The 18,647-nt window shown below is 34.9% G+C and overlaps 5 protein-coding genes across 5 annotated transcripts; 2 read left to right on the plus strand and 3 right to left on the minus strand.

Annotated features, from left to right (window-relative positions):
• Positions 1 to 2,184: 2,184 nt before the first annotated feature.
• LOC101895318 (transcription factor Ouib) lies at positions 2,185 to 4,422 on the minus strand. Its single transcript, XM_005184779.4, has 7 exons — positions 4,263 to 4,422; positions 3,861 to 4,003; positions 3,673 to 3,798; positions 3,070 to 3,608; positions 2,879 to 3,013; positions 2,670 to 2,780; positions 2,185 to 2,609 (listed from the first exon to the last, which is right to left on the minus strand). Exons 2-7 carry the CDS (start codon positions 3,993 to 3,995, stop codon positions 2,426 to 2,428), a joined length of 1,230 nt encoding a protein of 409 aa, XP_005184836.1. The 5' UTR covers positions 3,996 to 4,003; positions 4,263 to 4,422; the 3' UTR covers positions 2,185 to 2,425.
• A 405-nt stretch (positions 4,423 to 4,827) lies between these two features.
• On the plus strand, positions 4,828 to 6,662 carry LOC101895669 (serum response factor-binding protein 1). The gene is made up of 3 exons (XM_005184781.4): positions 4,828 to 4,969; positions 5,032 to 5,193; positions 5,253 to 6,662. The coding sequence occupies exons 1-3, from the start codon at positions 4,940 to 4,942 to the stop codon at positions 6,621 to 6,623; spliced, it is 1,563 nt and encodes a 520-aa protein (XP_005184838.1). The 5' UTR covers positions 4,828 to 4,939; the 3' UTR covers positions 6,624 to 6,662.
• Positions 6,640 to 7,973, minus strand: LOC101895487 (large ribosomal subunit protein uL29m). Its single transcript, XM_005184780.4, has 4 exons — positions 7,727 to 7,973; positions 7,216 to 7,653; positions 6,884 to 7,024; positions 6,640 to 6,825 (listed from the first exon to the last, which is right to left on the minus strand). The coding sequence occupies exons 1-4, from the start codon at positions 7,837 to 7,839 to the stop codon at positions 6,681 to 6,683; spliced, it is 837 nt and encodes a 278-aa protein (XP_005184837.1). The 5' UTR covers positions 7,840 to 7,973; the 3' UTR covers positions 6,640 to 6,680.
• A 1,714-nt stretch (positions 7,974 to 9,687) lies between these two features.
• LOC101895844 (myelin expression factor 2) lies at positions 9,688 to 15,056 on the plus strand. Its single transcript, XM_005184782.4, has 6 exons — positions 9,688 to 9,869; positions 10,019 to 10,551; positions 12,013 to 12,154; positions 13,219 to 14,202; positions 14,270 to 14,405; positions 14,471 to 15,056. The coding sequence occupies exons 2-6, from the start codon at positions 10,040 to 10,042 to the stop codon at positions 14,524 to 14,526; spliced, it is 1,830 nt and encodes a 609-aa protein (XP_005184839.1). The 5' UTR covers positions 9,688 to 9,869; positions 10,019 to 10,039; the 3' UTR covers positions 14,527 to 15,056.
• A 1,372-nt stretch (positions 15,057 to 16,428) lies between these two features.
• LOC101896018 (SAP domain-containing ribonucleoprotein) lies at positions 16,429 to 17,942 on the minus strand. The gene is made up of 2 exons (XM_005184783.4): positions 17,785 to 17,942; positions 16,429 to 17,632 (listed from the first exon to the last, which is right to left on the minus strand). Exons 1-2 carry the CDS (start codon positions 17,812 to 17,814, stop codon positions 16,685 to 16,687), a joined length of 978 nt encoding a protein of 325 aa, XP_005184840.1. The 5' UTR covers positions 17,815 to 17,942; the 3' UTR covers positions 16,429 to 16,684.
• Between the last annotated feature and the right edge of the window lie 705 nt (positions 17,943 to 18,647).

The following is an 18,647-nucleotide window of genomic DNA, read 5'->3' on the forward strand; positions in this document are numbered from 1 at the left end:
CTCAAAAACAAACAAATGTTTTAATTAAAGTTATCAAATAAAAAAGTGTAACAATAAATACAAAAAATTTAATTTTAACAAATAACAAATTTTGAAATTGTTAAAGAAAGAAAGAAACAAAAAATAACAAAACAAATACACTGAAGTGATAGTTTTCTTCTCTCTCTATCCTTATTATTATTATTATTATTATTATTATTATGTTTCGGTTTAATTAATTAGTTTATTTTTAAATATTATTATTAATAATAAAAACAAATTTTATTCAAAAATAAACTCCTATTCTCCTTTTTCTCTTTCCCTTTGTAAATAGTTTTATCTACATTTTCGATTTGGAACAAAGAGTAAAGAATATAAATTTAATCTACAAACAGAAATGAAAACAATAAACAATATGTATATAGTTAAATATCGACAAAAAAAAACAACAACAAAAATCAAACTTAAAATATATTTGCTTTAAATAAACAAACAAACAAAAAAAACTGTAAAAGTGAAATAAAATCAAATAAAAAAGAAATATTAAATAAAAGTATATGAAAAATGTGTTATTTTTTATAATGTAAATAAAATTGTTGAGAGTCCTCCAGGCTATATTCTTTGGACATACAGGACAGCATTTTCCCGTTACTATTCTGTGGGAACAATAAGGTAGGAATAACAAGGAATTGTTAAGTAGTCATTGGCTTAACCCTGTCCACTTTGACTAATGCAATTATATTGAAAGAATAATAATTTTCAGATCATGGGAAGATATTCTCTTAAGTTCCTTTTAAAAGGGTAATGCAAAAAGAAGTAAAAAAGCAGCTAATTTGGATCGTCCCCAATTTTTTATAACCTCCACCATTTTGATGGAACTTGAAAAATTTCAACAAGAAAATCCGTAGCAAAATACCTCTCAAACGAAATACCTTATATGGGGGCTATACGAAGACGTGTTCCTTCATAACTAATTTTTTTTGTGATAGGTTGTGGTACCTTTTACGAACTTCAATTACGAAATTTGAAACAATTCTGGTATATTATTTACCAAAAATCATCAAAATATCGAATATAGGGAGGTATCGATATACGGGGGATATACGAAAACGTGGACCTGCATACGCGATTTTTTATTATAGGTTGTAGTTCCCACTACGAACTTTAAATGCAAAATTTTAAACAATTCTGGTAAAAAAATATGGCTAAAATCATCAAAACCCCGAACATTGGGAGCTACCATTATATGGGGACTATACGTAAAAATGAACCTTCATGGACACTTTTTTGTCATACATTGTAGTAACCATTACGAACTTCAACTACGAAATTTGACACAATTAATAATCTCTCTACAATCATCAAAATACCGAATATCGGGAGGTATCGTTATATGGGGGCTATACGAAGACGTGGATCTGCATATGCCATTTTTTTTTGTCATAAGTTGTGGTACCTATACGAAATTCAAATACGAAATTTAAAATAATTCCGGTAAAATATATCTCTAATATCATCAGAATACTGAATATTAAGAGGTACCGTTGTATGGAGGCTATATGAAAACGTGGACCTATATGGTCCATTTACAAACTTAACCTGTCTTTTGGCAAAATTTGTTCTAAAGGCATCTTGATTATACCAGACAGACAGGCGGACATCTTTAAATCGACTTAGAATTTTACGCTGATAAAGAATATACAGGGTGAGATAAAAAAATTTAAAATTGTGGCGTTTGACTTTGTTGCAGTTTTTTATCTCACCCTGTATATACATTGTTGGGTCTGACATGAGTATTTCAAGGAGTTACAAACGGAATGACAATGTGAATATACCTTTCCTAGTGAGGTGGAGTGTATAACAAAAATTGGCGGACAAAGTAAACATAGTCTACGCCTTCGATAGGACTCCTGTGGCCTTATTGATATTTTACTTGGATGCAGTAAAGAAAAATATCCTGGGAAATTTTTTTTCGCTCGAAATTTGCGCGATATCGTGTGAGAGAATTTGGCTTTGAATTCACTTACGCCAACTTATTGCAGTTATTGTAAGAATTAACCAGGGACTAAGTTGATTGCAGAACCTTTTACTCCGTTATCTCCGGCCTGCTAGCAGTCAATATAAAGCCTTTAGAAGAACACCCAATTCAAAATCCCAAACATTTTTACAACTCCTATTTATACAACTATTAAAAATCATCAATCATTAATTGTTTTTGTTTCTTTTTTATTGCAGTTAATCAAGATGGTTTTGTTGTACGTACATATACTATAACGATTAGTTTTGCATTATTTTGTATGTGTATAAAAAACCATAGAATATACACAAAGAAAAATCTTAAAATTGAAAAAATACTTAAGAGTCTAATCAAGATATTTGTTATACACTAATAAATAAACGTAAAGTAAACCTATAATTTTTCATTCGGGACATGAATGCATACAACCTATACTGGATGTTGTTCAACTATTTGTCCATTATTATCGGTTATTTGCAATGTATATTCTGTACCATCTTGATCTTGGAATTTTGGCGTTAAGAGATTTTTAATGGTCTGCTGATGTGTTATGGTACTTAAATGCTGCTCCAATTGATGTTTGCGTGAAAAGGTCTTATTGCACGGTTTGCAACTAGGAAATAGGGAAAATATAAAATAAATGCATTAAAGTATATGTGGTTTTCATACTTACGGGAATGGCTTTTCTCCTGTATGTATTAGCATATGATTCTTCAAGACGTTCGAGTATGTGAATGATTTTCCACATGTCTGGCAGGTGAAAGGCCTCTCGTTTGTGTGGATTCTGTAAGGATTGAACAATGTGTAATTAATATTTTTGATATATGTCATAATGATTGTTTATATAATATAATTTTAATATACAATCCACATTGTGATTACCTTTCGTGTTTTATATTTGTACTTCTATCAGCAAAAGTCCTTCCACAGAAACGACAAACGTAGGGCTTTTCGCCTGTGTGTATTCGTATATGCCGACTTATTTCTGAGGGGCAGGTAAATTGTTTGCCACAAATTCTAAAATAAATTAATAAATATTATAAAACACAATGTTAAATAATGTCATTACTTACTCGCACTCAAACGGCTTTTCCGCCCGATGACGTCTCATATGCATGTTCAAGAGACTTCTCTTGGCATAGATATTACCACATACTTCACATATATTCGTTTCCGGCTCTGCTTCATTTTTCTTACGCCCACGCCCTCTACGAACTTTCTCTCCAGAAGCTTTGTTATCCGTAGATTCTTTGCTTTTCGGTTTCTTTTCCGGCTTTAAAACTTTCGCTTTTTTCTTTTTTGGTATGGGCACAAATTCATCATCATCTATTAGTTTATCGTTATCATTATCCGAATCACTATCATCCAAATGTTCTTCGCCATCAATTTCCTCTAGATCAACCTCTTCAATAGCCAGAAATTCGTCGTCACCATCATCACTGAAGGAGTCATGTTTAGTGTCCGGCAAATCATCAAAATCCACCTCTTGTCCTTCAATGAATTCTGAACGTATATCAAAAAATAATTCATCCTCCTCTTCGCTGGCTTTTGTTTTTGAAGTATTTGCTTGATTAGAACTGGAAGACTCTTGAGGTTCTGTTTTTAACTCCGACTGAAAAATTATCATATTTGAGTTGTGGAGGTGTACTTTTTTGTTGTTTTTTTTTTTTACGAACCTTAACTATTGCATCCAATAGGGCCTGTTCACTTGACTGACACATCAAGCGAAATTTATACGATGTATTTAAAAAGTCTAGGCACTGGAAACAAATCATTTTGGGAAACTCTTCATGATGTTTTAACTGCAAAGAAAAGGTTACAAAGATTTAGAAGTGGAAAACATTGTTACTTATGTCCACCTTACCACTATTCCTCCACATTCCTCAATGCGATGAACAATTTCGGCACAACGGACATTTTTCTCATCAAACAACGGTTGCATTCCGCTACGGCCCTTGTCCTCGGCTAGACATATGCGACACATTTTTTGGACTGGCATTTTATCGGCTGGCAAAAAGAAAAACAGTTACTTCTGCTTACTTTTTATCTTAACTAGACTAGAGAACACGCACAACAAACATTAGAGTTTGCCAGACACAAATTGTAAAGTTTGGGACACAATTTTGAAACCCCGTTTCCAATGCAAGTCCCACATTATATCAAACAATTTACTCGGGAATATGTCCTGTATAGTTTTTGTCACCAACACCCACAATTCTGACTGTCAACAAATGTTTGCTTCGTAATATTTTCAACTATTCATTACTTTATATTAAGTGTATTTGGAGTTCCGGACTACTTTCCACGTATATATTGCCAGGAAGGGCCACAATGGAATAATATTTGTATAATCTGCAGGTCCTGGGTTGATTTTCCAATTTTCCTTCAACCAAGCTAGAAACTGAATAGGGATTTGAAGATCGACTTGTGGCCAATTTATTCAGTAGACTTATTACAGTAAACGTCGGCTACACGTGCCTGTGAAAATAGTTGTTTTTATACTATACAATTGAGGGTATATTAATTTTTGCTTGGGAGAACCTAGAGTTAAGTGATAATAAATTATGAAGACAGTCAGTGTAGCTCTCTTGAAAAATTTTTAACAGCCGGCATTGTTTCAGTCATGAGTTTTAATAAATCTTCTTTGTTTGTCTTTGAAAAAACAAAATCAATTAAAAAGTTTTAGCTTTTATGATAAATAAAATCGGCAAACCTGTACACAAAATTTTTCCATGGTGAGGAAGGTGAATTTGTGGTATTGTACGTCGGACCTTTGATATGACCCTTATACGCACGCAAGCATTTTGGTAAAGGCCTTAAGCAAATCTATATTTTCCGATAGTCAATAATCGACCTGTATATCCCTACACAGAAACACACATTTTTGTTTTGGTTTTGATTTATTTAACGTTAGTACGAGGAAAAAGTTGGGAAAACTCTAAAATGTTGAATAAACTACAGTTTAATAATATGGTAAGCTGAATGCATTTCATTTAAGTGTTATTAAATTTAAAGCGTTATTTCTCCTTTTAAAGGTAATATCCAACAAAAAGGGTATACAACAGGCCCGATTACAGACTATCAACAAACTCGTGCACAAAATACGAAAATTAAAGACCCTGTTGGAAAAACGGCCGGATGATGGCAAGTGCAAAGAAAGAATCCGAAAATCGACAGAGACAATGGAACACTTGAAGGTATATCTTACGACTATAAAGAAACTTGATATTGTTAAAATCGTTCCTATTTTTTATAGAAACTCAAACGTGTTGAAATTATGAAAGGGGTCTTATTGTTGGAGAAACCCCCTGCAGCTGTGATAACGAATGGTTCGTCAACACCCGAGGAAATGGCCGGAGCATTGCTTTCAATGAACAAAGTTATGCAGGGCTTAATAAAACGCTTTAAATTAGAGCTAAAACTTGAGGACAACGAAAGCGCCAAATGGAGAGAAGAACTTAGGGAAAATAGTAAGAGGCGGCAAAAAATAGAAAGAACGGAGGAAAAGAAACGCAAACGGCAAGCAATGAAGGAGCAAAAAGCAATGGCTCGTAAACGAAACGAATGGTTAGAACAAAATTGTCCGAATGGCGGTAGCGAGGAGGCACCTAAAGATGACTCTATATCCACTGTACCTGGCTGGAAAGTAGAAGAAGTGGAAGAAGAAAAGCTGCCAAAGGAAATTGTCGAAAGTAAACCAATTTTAGCAATTGAAAAGCCAAAAATCAAAAGAACAAAGCCGGTAAAAGATGAAAAACCGATAAGAAACGATGTCCCCATAAAGAAATCCAAACCAGAGGTAAAACCAACGCTTAGGGAACCACAAGAAAATCCAACACCGAAATATGAATCAGACGAAGAAAGTCAACCGGAAAGTTTCAAACCCGGCGACGATGATAATGCAGAATCAGAAACTGAAGAAACGACACATGTTGTTGATCCATTCTTTGTTACAGAAACTGGAGAAAATTATCTTTCCACGGCAGTTGTGAGTAAATCTCAAGTGGAAGAAACCTACAAGGAGGAAGAAAAGGATAGGCATCTTATACAATTGAATGGCTCGAAAAAATATACAGATTTCCGTGACAATCGAAAACAGCAAAGGCGTGAAGATAGTTTCCCGCAGAAAGACAAATGGCAAGACAAAAAATACCCCCAACAATCAAATAGATTCGAACGTAGAAGGCAAGATCAACAGCAACGGGGTGAAAATAAATTCCCCCAGAGAAACAAGTGGAACGATGATAAACACTCGCAAAAACCTAACCGATTTGGAAATGATAATAGGAGGCAAGGCCATCAGCGCTTCGATGACAAACCAAAAGACGACTTTAAGAACAACATTGATGCTGGGGAGAAACTGCATCCATCTTGGGCGGCCAAACAAAAGCTCAAACCTATAATAACGGGTTTCCAGGGCAAGAAAATTGTATTCGGTGACGGGGAAGGTGAAAAAGAAGATAAAGGCAATGTTAGGTCATTAAATGTAAATAAATCTGCCAAAGAAACTAAACCGCAAAATGTAAGCGGTGAAAATTTACATCCTTCTTGGGCAGCAAAACAGAAACAAAAACCCGTTATAACTGCTTTCCAAGGTAAAAAAATCAGCTTTGACAACGATGACTAAAATAATAAACAGGACGTGACTTTTAAAAAACACAACAAATTTGTATTATTTTGGAATCTATACATTGGGTACATAATGACCACGGATTTTATCCGACTCCATCAATTTATCTATATTCACATTGGGGAATTTACGTCTGAGGAAATCAACATCCATGTTAGGGTTGCGGCGTAGCAACATCATGACTTCATTGCGAGAGCGACTGCAAGAAAAATAATAGGTTTTTATGTTGTTTGCATCTATTTCCAAATTTAACTTACTTCTTGGCCTTTCGCTTTTCATTGTAAAGTTTTTCGCGATATTTCAACAAGAATTTGCGCACAGCACGTCCTCCGTAGCCAATGGAGCGGGTCTTAATCCATCTGACGTTCATAAATGGCGGCAGGACATGCTCAACAGATCTGAAAATTAAAAGAATAATGTTTTTTTTTAATAAATATTTTCCGTAGAGTGTCGACTGGTAGCTCTTTCTAATGCGTCCAAGACATATATTCCTATTGTTCGACACAGTCAGTATCATGTTGAAAATTATTAAAACTTTAATAGGAATGTATACACTTTATATTGAACTGCATTCTATCACCATACTCACTTGTACATGTAGCGAATACCCAGATTGTTAGCCACCAAACGTTGAGGACGTTCACCAGTCTCACCCGTCTCCAACAAATGATAGGCCTTATTACGTTCTCTCACAACTGTTTCCAAATTCTCCATCGATATTTTCACTTTATCCAAACGCTCTGGACTGGGAAACAGTTCCATCTTCTCATTGCATTCGTGTTCCATGGTCAGCAGCATGTTACGTTCCTTTAGTAAAACATACCACAACTGATGCAATTCTTTGTTAGACTTTATACGTAGTTCATCTAGCTTCCAGGCACGACCAACTTTAACCTCATTTTCAGGCCAGTTTTTAGGATCGTCAAAAAATTGCATCAAATCACATTTTGTTTGGTTCGTTGAGAAATTTCGACCAGTGATTGCCGAAGCACTGGCACATAGTTGAGGTTGTACGTGTTGTTGAAACCTTTAAATATAAAACAGAAAGTTACATAGAAAACGATGTCCAATCAAGAAAAAAAACAGTTGCCGGAATATACCTCAACAGTGATCCAAAGTTTCTTGTTGTGCTCTGTATGGACAAATTACCCAAGGCCGCACAGCAGACTTTTATGCTTTGGGACACATTGACTAATTTTGTGAATCCTGCCATTGTTTTCAACAAGTTTAATTCATTTATTTTATAAACTTTTCCGCAATCGACCAAACAAAAATTTCTATCACATTACACAATGCGTGCTGTGTCCCCTCTTGAAATCCGTCTTCTACATGTATTCGCACCAGTGCCCCTCTTGAATTCCGCCTTTCAATCATATCCGCAATAGGGAAATGTAAACAAACACATATGTATTACAGCCCAGATATCTATAGATCGATTTATATCCAATCAAAACGTAATTTAAAACATGTTCACACATGACATTTTAAATGCACTATTGCAGGATTTGTTAAATAAATATATCTTCTGTTCCAGAACATGGTAGAAGAATACTGTTACACTGCCTTTACACGGTGGAATTTTTAGCTGGCATTTTTATCAATTCTCTTTTAAAATTTCTGCGTAAATCTTCGCGCCTTTACACGGCATTTTACGATAATAGTGCTTGGCATTTTTTCTGACATTTTATTTTATTCAGTATTTCGTATAGAGCTAATTGTTTGTAACAGATATTTATAAAGAAGTGATTTTAAATTAAATGTGTGAATCTAAAGAAGAAATGATGAAAAAAGTTATTGAGGAGTTAAATATAGCATTATTAACTTTTATTTTAACTTTCTTTTTTTACTTTTTAATACTTCCAAATAATTTTCATATAATTCACTATACAATTCAATCACTAAAAACATCACATCACAATAAAAGAAACTCATCAAAAATTACAATAAAGAAACGATATGAAATGTCAAAATCATAAAAAATTCAGAAGAAGCAAAAAGAGAAATGCAAAGAAAATGGCATGTAACCCTGTGCGGTGGCTTATCGTGCCATTTTTTCTTCTATCCTTGTCTCTCTACACCTTTTACCAACAAAAAAAAATGGCATGGTTAAAAAATGTCACCGTGTAAAGGCAGTGTTAGATCATGAAAACAGAAAACATCTACAAAGCATAGTTTTATAAGGATGACGTAAAAGTCAAAAATATTCCTCAGAAAATTTCACTATAAGTTACTAAAGGAAGGAAAATCTTTTTCCATTATAAATCCAAAAAATATTGCCATCGATGTTGGCAGAAAAACTTGAAAGTATTTCCCAATATTTCGATAATTACACCCTACAACACTATATAAACAGGTCGTGTAAATCACAATAAAAAAACACAATTGAGATCGACAATCCTTCATAATATCACAATGTCAAACACGGGTAAAGTCGCTTTAGAAGCACAACTCAACCACAATAACAACCAACTCATCTGACCTTAACAAGGACCTTGGTATTGGGGGTAATGGACACATTAGTTGAACAGGAATTTGCAAAAAAAAAAAAAAAAAAAAAAACACTCACTGTTTTTTAGTAAGTAATGCTAATTCACTTATTTTCAAAAATTTTTTGACAAGTTACTCTCCAACCGAATTTAAAAAAAGATAAATATATGTAAATATCAACATTTATACAAAAAGTTCAAAACATAAATGACAGCCCTAAAAGCACAATAAGACAAAGTCTTAAATCATTCATGAATGAAAATTGTTAAATGAAAGATAAAATAAATCTTGGGAGAAAAAAACAATAATTTCTTCTATTATTAATGCTAATTTAATATACTTTCGCACAAATTCCTATACAAATCAACAAACAAAAAATTTGAAAAAAGGAAAAAAGGATGTTACTACGAATTACGAATCGTGCCGTATGAACGGGCACTGAGAACATAGCATAAGCTGAACAATCGACTATGAATAGTCGAGTACTCGGTTTTCATCCAAGTCCACAGTCGAGTACTCAAATCGATTATTCAATTAATCGGAAGTCGATTTACCTATCCCTCGATTTTCGTGTGTATACGTGATTTGTAGTTTGTTCTTCACCGCGTTCATTACGGCCCAGGAGGATTTGTCGGCGATTTTGCAAAAAACAAACTAGTTCAATTTAATAGCATCCTAAGAAATATTTGCATCGAGCAGCAGAATATTGCTGGTCACAAAGCGGAGAATTTTTTAATTGAATAAATAAGTTGAAAGGTAAGAAATTGCAAACAATTTTTGCCGGATAAAAATGAAGACGCCATTTTTATTTTCGCCAATGACGCCGACTGACGCTGTGCAGAAAGAAAATATTTGATGAGTATATAGTTTTGCAAATATTAAAGATTATTTTTCAATTTGTTTAGCGCTTCAACATTTCGGACGATATGGAAAACAACGCCGGTCTTGAGAACCGTGAAAAAGACCGCGAGCGTCGTGGTCGGGCACGTGGAACACGCTTCTCCGATGCAGATACATCCTCTGCCGCCGGTGCTGGAAATCGCGACCGTAGCCGTGAGCAGCGACGTAATTGTCGTATTTACATTTCGAATATACCCTACGATTACCGTTGGCAAGATCTCAAAGATCTGTTCAGACGTGTTGTGGGTTCGGTGGAATATGTTGAGCTGTTCCATGACGAAAATGGCAAGGCCCGCGGATGCGGCATTGTGGAATTCAAAGATCCCGATAATGTACAAAAGGCATTGGAGAAAATGAATCGCTATGAGGTGAATGGCCGCGAGTTGGTTGTCAAGGAAGATCACGGCGAACAACGTGATCAATGTGGACGCATAATTCGTGATGGTGGCGGCGGCGGCGGTGGTGGTATGGGTGGAGGACGCGGTGGTGGCGGCGGCAATGATGGAGGTTATGGTGGTAGACGCGATGACGATCGATCGTAAGTATATTCAAAAAAAATCCCTTAATAACTAAAGCTCATATAATAGTTATAAAAAACTACTTTTGGTGGATTGCGCAGAAAACAAAAAATCCAGTTTTCCTCTATTTTTCGTTTGTCCAAATGCTAAAATTTTTGAAGGCTGTAGATTTTGAAAAAAATATTCTTTAGTTTTGTTTGAAATTTAATGGGCTGTGTCCTTTTGTGATCAAAATTTGTGTTTTCGCCACAGGTAAATTAAAAGTACAGTAGAGTTTCTTGTTACCTGGGATTAATTTCGAAAATAACATAGGTAAGCCTTCGCTAGAGTGAGAAGGGGCTACATACGGGAATGTGTACAAGTTTTACAATTTTATATTTATTTGAATATTCCAACAACCCCGGGGAATTAATTGCATAAATGAAGCATATTTTCCTGATCAAGCTGAAGATGGAAAACTATTTGTCTAATAAATATTCCACATTTGATTATAAAAATTACGGGAAGTGAATTGTTCTAAAATTAAAACTTGGCAAAAGGCGTTAAAATCGATACTAATCTTAGATGTTGTGCAGAAAATTAGGCAGTTCATGCTTTAGCGATTATATATTTTTTGTTATTGTTTGGACAAGGAATTTATATAAATTATTTTAGAATATACCTCCTAGTCTGCTGGCTTTATTTGAATCTATTGTTAACCGTAACTTCCCACTTAAATTGTGCCAGTGCTGAAATTTTGCATACTGGGTTTCGTTTGCTTCTCCAAGTTCTAGACATTTTGGACTGATTGATTAACATCACTTGATTTTTTATGGCTACAATGGAAATTGTTAAAGCTTACTATCCAACGTTTATGCCTTTGAATAGTATTAAAAATGACAAATCTGGAATCATTAGAAGGGGTTTTTAAAATTCGTTGTTATCGATTTTATTTTTTTCTGAGGACTGTGTAGCTATATCGAATTTGAAAAAGGAAATATCTTAATGGATTTGATCTTCAGAAATAGTGTTTGCATATGTATTTTTTATACTTTCTTAAAATTTGAACTAACGTAACAAACTTCTAGTAGTTATATTGAAATAATTTATACATAATAATAATTATTATTAAATTGTATATAAACAAACTTGAGTAAGGTAATATACGTAAAGTGAACTCTCAGTTGTAACTTCAAAGCAATATCATCCCTCCTATTAGCATTTGTTGAAAACAATAATATTAGACTTACCTATAGCTTGTTTTTTGTGGAAAACAAGCAAATCAAACAGAAGCAACATTTGCAGCTGATGTGGATTGTTGTGTGCACCACCAACAACATCTATACATTTTCTTTCAGCTCTTTGTCTGATTTATTTTGATGATGATTGATGACGAATCCTCTCTTTCACTCTCCTAAATTCAGCTTGTTGTTGTTGTTGCTCTCGTTCTTGAAAACGTGTTCTTATTCGTCTACTGTTGTTGTTGATATCTTCCCTTTTAGATCTGGTCGTAATAATTATAACATGATGTCTAATGATTTTGTAAACCCACCAGCGAATTATAATTATTATGGGCTTTCAGCGTCGTTTTTGGAGAATCTTGGCATAACTGGACCTTTGCATAATAAAGTTTTCGTTGCTAATGTGAGTATTGTTTATAAAAAACTGATTTTCTTTTTAAGACCTACAACCCTAAAAGTAAAGAAATTAAAAAAATGTAAGTGTTCGTTGTTGCGTTTGTAAGGTTCGACGATTTACTTTGCATTTTCGTAGCGTAATCGGGAATGATATAATTTTACAAATGGTTTTTCGATTCTTTCTAAAAATGATGAAGGACAAATTGCATGACATTATGTTTCTCTAGGCGGAACTTGCGCTGTACAACTCCTCATACCAGCCATTAAATTATAAGTCCTGAACGTTTCTATTTTACTTTGGGTGGTGTTCACCAAAAGGGTTTTTTTTAATCAAAAGAAGAAGATCTTGCGCCGCTCTCCGTTTGTTACCAGCCCTGAATTGATGGCTATATTTTGTCAGATTATTTTTGATTTTATAAATGATTAATTTCAATAGGGATGGCTGTTCTGCGCTGTGCCTTGCTGTATATTTTCAATAGATTTAAAAAAAATATGGGCCATTTTAAAATTTCCAGTTGAAATTAAATTTCCCTTTTTTCTGTTTTTATTATTTGTTTATCATTGGCTTCTCGACGAGTCTCTAAGATCTGTTGCAGCTTTCAAATGAACGCCTATAGAGCCATATAAATTGGACAAGTTTCATCCAATTTACTTAATCTTACTAACATCTTTATATTTCGATCCGCCGTAGACAAGTTGCTCTCTGAATGAAAACAGACAGTCTCAATTTGTTTCATTTCAATCGAACGAACCACATTCACTAATATCATGGTAATGCAGTTCCGGACATTAATTTTATCTAGCTTGCGCTCTAAATGAAAGCAGGGCGTTTGATGGATTCTCAAACTATTCGTTCTTTTTTTTTAATCTTTCAACATTTGATTTCCACGTAATGTTTTGCGGCTAAACTAAGTTTCCTAAAATCCAATGTAATGAATAAATTTAGTAACGTCGGCTGGCCTGTGGCTGCAAGGGGTTATTTGTGAAAGCCATGCTTTTTCGAGTTTCATTTACTAATTCCTTTTCGTTTTTTCTTCTATTCCCTTGCTGTTGTGATTCCATTTTTTGTAGCTTGACTATAAAGTGGATACGAAAAAGCTTAAACAAGTTTTTAAATTGGCCGGCAAGGTACAGAGTGTTGACCTATCTGTAGACAAGGATGGAAACAGCCGCGGTTTTGCCGTTATTGAATATGATCATCCTGTAGAAGCTGTGCAGGCCATATCCATGTTGGATCGTCAAATGTTGTATGATCGACGCATGACCGTGCGTTTGGATCGTATTCCTGACAAGGGTGAAAGCATTAAATTGCCCGAAGGTTTGGGAGGTGTTGGCATCGGTTTGGGACCCAATGGTGAACCATTGAAGGATGTTGCCCGTAACTTGCCCAATTCCAATCAAAATTGCAATTCATCCCAACAAATGGGTGGTGTAAACAATGGCAACATGGGTGGTGGCATGAATGTCGGTGGCGGCGGCGGTATGGGAGGTAATGGCGGCGGCATGGGCATGAATGCTGGACCCAATGTTGGCGGTATGTTTGGCAACAATGGAGGTGTGCAACAGCCGGCACCCGTTGCCCCAGTTGGCAACAAGGCCCAAGGAAATTTACCCTTAAATGCCAATTCCGGTCTTAATTTGGCAGCTCTAACCAATGTGGTTGGTGGTTTGGGTGCCGCTCTCTCAAATCCTCTATTAACAACTTCCCTGAATAATTTGGGCATTAACTTGGGCCAAGGACAAGGTGGTGGCAATGATGATGCCCTCGCAGCCGGAAATGCAGGTCTGTCGAACAACTACAGTACAGGAGGTAACAACTACAGTTCTGGCTTTGGCAACTCATCGGGTTTTAATGCACCGGCCGGAAACTCTGTTGGCGGAGGAGGTGGCTTTAATTCGTACAACAGTGCCAGTGGAGGTGGTAATGCTGGTCCAGCCTTAGATGGTGACTATGGCTCGGGTAACGCCCTTGATATGTATGGTTCTGGAGCAGGTGGCAATGCCGGCAACAATGCAGGAAATGTGCGCAAATCAGATACAATTATTATTAAAAATGTAAGTTTTTTCAGCAATTCACAACCAATTTACAACAATTTAATTGTTTTATGTTTCCATTTTCTAGATACCCTTGAGCTGTACTTGGCAAACACTGCGAGACAAATTCAGGGATGTTGGCGAGGTAAAATTCGCTGAAATTCGGGGCAACGATTTGGGTGTTGTGCGTTTCTTTAAGGAGAGAGATGCTGAACTTGCCATAGGTATGTTGTTAAACTAAATTACGCTTTTCTAAAATATCTCAAAATATTTTGTTTGTCTTTTGCAGCGCTTATGGATGGTTCTCGCATGGATGGACGTACTATTAAAGTAACATATTTCTAAAATTAGTCCACTCCCACCTGCCACGGCTTCATTTACAAAAACAAAACAAAAAATTAGATGAAGTGTTCCACTGAACCTGGACTTGTATTGACACTTCCCTTAAATTTTAATACAAACAGATATATAGTATATAATCTAAACTTATTTACCATATATGTATGATGATTTCTAACATTTAGACATTTATTTTAAGTTGAAACACTTGTGTATTTTTAACCAGACATTCATTTTAAATTAGAAGAACCAACCAGCAGCATAAAACAGACATCACTTTTGTCAAGTGATGTTGTTTTATGTAAAAAAATAAAAAAGAATTAAAAAAAGAAACAAACGGCATTGGGGGAAAATCTCAATTTTCATCCCTCCCTGTTTTACAACCAAATGATATCGTCGTCGTTGTCCCAACAACAGTGTAGTTTTAAAAAAAATAAAAAAAACTCTCCATACGTAGTGTTTGAACCGACGACCATGGAATTAATGTATTCTCAATAAAATAACAATTTTAAGAATATAAATGAAACTTTTAGAAAGCTATGAGTTTTTATTTGGCATATTTTTTTGTGCTTGGTTACCTTGAGGTAAACATTTATCTAAATTGGTATTTTTATACCCTCCACCATACATAGCATGGAGATTACATTAAGTTTGTCATTCCGTTTGTAACTAATCGAAATAATGTTTTTAGATCCATTAAAGGATATATATATATATATATTCCTGATCAGCGTAAAATTCATATCCGATTAGCCATGTCCGTCCCTCTTTTGTAATCACTCTTTCTTCCGAGGGAATTGAGATAGTTTCGAAATTTGGTACTCATGCGTTTTGGGTCTGAACTTAGATAAAGTTTGAAAATGGGTTATATTGACCAACTTTTTCGTATAGCGCTCACATAACGTCGCTTTTCCGTACCTTTTTCCTCGGAATTTTCTGGAATTTGGTGTTTAAAAGTTGTTCTGTGTTCCTGACCCCCTTCAGAAAACTGTTAATATAGGTCCACATTCGAATGCGAGAATTGTCTAATATTTTGTGTTTGAAATTTCTGTGTCGAAATCCCTTACAAAAATTTTTTGATTTAGGTCCTCATTTTAACTTTCTATATACACTCAAAAGTTTTGAAAATTGAATATATCGTTTTAAGTACAGCCCCCATGCAACGGTCCTTCTGTAGCCAGATTTTCTTATTTTATAACGAAAAAATTTCGATCGGACACACAACACAATGGGTGAGCGGGTATCCGAGTGGAGCGGTTCCCCTAAATCCAGCATAACCTAAGTCCCAGATTTGTTTATAAAAAAACTTTGAACGAAATGTGTTACACATCGAATGCAAGAATTGGATTGGTTGAAAAAGTAAAAAAGTTCTAAAACTCGAAAAATCAATAGGTACCACATAACGTAACATCCAAAACTTGCTCTATTATTAAAATTATTTATCTGCTTTGTTAGATCTCTGAATTTATTATAGAGATTGTTAGAAGTCCTCCTCGAAATATTGGAAGAGCTTATTTTAAAAATGCTGAAAGCTAACCATAGCTACTACGCGTTTTGGGAAAAAGTGTACCGTTTTTGTACCGATACTTTATATAAAAAAATTACCTATAACCAGTTTTCTTTTTATTGAACGTTTCCGTACAATAAAAATATAACGTATTCCAAACCCACCTCTTTAAGACAAACCTCAACATTAGAATGTTATTAAACTCTCATATAATGAAAAAATGTCTCAATTTAGGCCAATTTTGGTGTACAAGAATATTTCGTGTAGATTTAAGGCACATATTTCTGTATCAATAGGTTTGGATTCGCTTCTATTAATACAAAGATATGTCTGACCCTAAAAAGATACAAACGAAAAATTTTCTCCTTATCAATATAGTAATAAATTACGCTACAAATTCGTTCATATGAAATTTTGTATTGATTTTTTATTGCTATATGTTGTATGGTGGTATGTTATTTGAATTTTATAGAAATGTTAATAAAACATGTTTTTTTTTGCATTTTAGTTAGTGATGTTAAGAATATTTTGTTGTTCATTATATATCTTATGGACTTAACCAAATGAATTTGTTTACGTTTGCAAAACTTACTGAAGAGAGGTGAGAATTTTTTTCACAAATAACTCTTAAAGTAGAAAAAATAAGAGAATACATGATTAGTTGCTAGCAGCTGTTGCAACTGGATTTGTGGTCGTCGCAGTTGCAGCTGCAGCCGGTGTGGTTGACGACGTGGACGTTGTTGTTGCTGAAGCACCGCCAAAACGCTCCAAACGTTTTCGTGCCTTTTCTGCCCACTCGCTGGAATCAGCTGGCGTGGAGTTTGTTGTGTTGTTATCTTTAGCTGTTACTTCACCTCCAAACCGTTGTAGCCGTTTGAGTCTTCTTTCTTCAGCATCCAGTTTTGCCAAATTGGTGGATGTAACACAACCAAAACGTTCCGCGCGTTTTTTCAATAGCTCCACTTGTTTTTCGCTACTAACAACGGGAGCCTGTGAAATGGCCTTATTTGCGGAGACGGAGTTTGTGGCAGTTGCCGCTGCAGTAGTATTCAGACCAAATTTCTTCGCTCTTAATTCCAAACGTTCTTGCAATGTCATTTCCGAAAACTTTTTCGCTGCACCAGTCCCGGATGCTGCTGCGTTCCCAGTGCTTCCAACTGTGATGGGCGTGTGCTCACTAACTTTTGCAGATTTTGGTTGGGTGGGTTCGGTATTCTCTTTGGTTGTATTTGAAGATTCATTGGTCGCACCACTGTTCACTGATATCTTTCGTTTCAATACTACTTTTTTCGCTGTCGTGGTTGGAGATTCTAATATCTCGTCCTCCGTTAGAATAGCATCATTATTGTCTGATGCACCCTTTGAGGGCAAAATTGTGGTAGGTGTAGTTGTTGGGCTCTTGAGAAGTTCATTCTCATCGCCTGCCAGAATTTTTTCCTCATCAGATAATACAGCCTCTTCATCCAAGATGTCCTCACCGGCAATAGATGAGTCTTCTAGCAATGGCTCGCCATCCAGAGCAGCTTGTAAGCGTTCTTGCAATTCGGTTTTGTTTCCAGCAACGGAGAGACCTCTATCTTTCAGCTCACGTTTCAAATCCGCTACCTTTAATAACAATGAAATAGTTTATTATATGATTAGATATATTTGTGTATGTATTTTAGTGCTCTTTCTGATTACAAGTGTTCTGTTTAGTGCACTTTCATGACCATCTAGCGTTCTGTAACCACATGAAAAGTGCAATTAAACTTTCTTACCTTCAGATTAGCAACATCGATGACGGGCATGTTGAGTAAATTGTATATTTTATTATATTTTTTAAGCTAAAAATAAATTGTCTTGATTGTTGTCGCTTTTCGTCGTAAACTAATTCATTGAGAAAACATGGCGAAATACAACCCTGGGTAGGAAAATGCCGCATTGCAACTAAATGACGGCGTAAATTATATTATGCTATAGTTGTACGTTCAATAAAACGTAAGGTAGAAGCGTTTTATTTTTTCTCCAATATTTTTTCATATTCATATTTTTTCCAATATATTGTCATTTTATTACTTCTATGTATGTCAAATTTTGTTGTTTGTTATTCTTCTCAATTATTTACAAAATATACAACAAAAATGCTTATTACAACATGAATGTGGACGATATTTAACCATTTTAAGAAATATCAAAAAGTGTAAATAGAAAATGATTTTAAAATTAAATCATGAATTTATATTCAGTTTTCACGTGTCTTCGTATTTCTTATTTTGTAACATCTTCACCATATATTACTTAAACAAAATAAAATAATTATTCTAGGCAAATTTGGCCGTGTAAAAAAGTAGAATTGTTGCCAGCTTCTTATTGGCTGACATGTTGATTTTCAAGAATTGGTGTCCAATATTGAACTGTTTAGTTCTGTTTTCGTACTTTTTCAAGTTACTACCTTTCTACTTGAGCCATGGTAGCATGGTACAAGTCAGACACCATATGTATACATTTTGACAATGACAAATGTTGTCAATAAAGGTTACCTTGTTAATTCTACCATCGGAAAACTTCTGATTTGTTAATATAGTTGTGTTCCAGTACTTTTTTAGTAGTAAAACTAGCAGAAGAGAGAACAGTTCGAAAT

The sequence above is a fragment of the Musca domestica genome, unplaced genomic scaffold, assembly GCF_030504385.1.
Source record: "Musca domestica strain aabys unplaced genomic scaffold, Musca_domestica.polishedcontigs.V.1.1 24, whole genome shotgun sequence".
Taxonomy (NCBI): Eukaryota; Metazoa; Arthropoda; class Insecta; order Diptera; family Muscidae; genus Musca; species Musca domestica.

Coding starts and splice junctions, on each gene's coding strand:
- LOC101895318 (XM_005184779.4), bottom strand. CDS start 3,995: ATGCCAGTCCAAAAAATGTGTCGCATATGTCTAGCCGAGGACAAGGGC. Junction 3,799..3,860: donor AGGAATGTGGAGGAATAGTG/GTAAGGTGGACA, acceptor TTTTCTTTGCAG/TTAAAACATCATGAAGAGTT. Junction 3,014..3,069: donor GAAAAGCCGTTTGAGTGCGA/GTAAGTAATGAC, acceptor AATTTATTTTAG/AATTTGTGGCAAACAATTTA.
- LOC101895669 (XM_005184781.4), top strand. CDS start 4,940: ATGTTGAATAAACTACAGTTTAATAATATG. Junction 4,970..5,031: donor AACTACAGTTTAATAATATG/GTAAGCTGAATG, acceptor CTCCTTTTAAAG/GTAATATCCAACAAAAAGGG. Junction 5,194..5,252: donor AGACAATGGAACACTTGAAG/GTATATCTTACG, acceptor TATTTTTTATAG/AAACTCAAACGTGTTGAAAT.
- LOC101895487 (XM_005184780.4), bottom strand. CDS start 7,839: ATGGCAGGATTCACAAAATTAGTCAATGTGTCCCAAAGCATAAAAGTC. Junction 7,025..7,215: donor GGTATTCGCTACATGTACAA/GTGAGTATGGTG, acceptor TTTAATTTTCAG/ATCTGTTGAGCATGTCCTGC. Junction 6,826..6,883: donor GAAAAGCGAAAGGCCAAGAA/GTAAGTTAAATT, acceptor TTTTTCTTGCAG/TCGCTCTCGCAATGAAGTCA.
- LOC101895844 (XM_005184782.4), top strand. CDS start 10,040: ATGGAAAACAACGCCGGTCTTGAGAACCGTGAAAAAGACCGCGAGCGT. Junction 12,155..13,218: donor ATAAAGTTTTCGTTGCTAAT/GTGAGTATTGTT, acceptor CATTTTTTGTAG/CTTGACTATAAAGTGGATAC. Junction 14,203..14,269: donor ATACAATTATTATTAAAAAT/GTAAGTTTTTTC, acceptor TCCATTTTCTAG/ATACCCTTGAGCTGTACTTG.
- LOC101896018 (XM_005184783.4), bottom strand. CDS start 17,814: ATGCCCGTCATCGATGTTGCTAATCTGAAG. Junction 17,633..17,784: donor TCGATGTTGCTAATCTGAAG/GTAAGAAAGTTT, acceptor TTGTTATTAAAG/GTAGCGGATTTGAAACGTGA.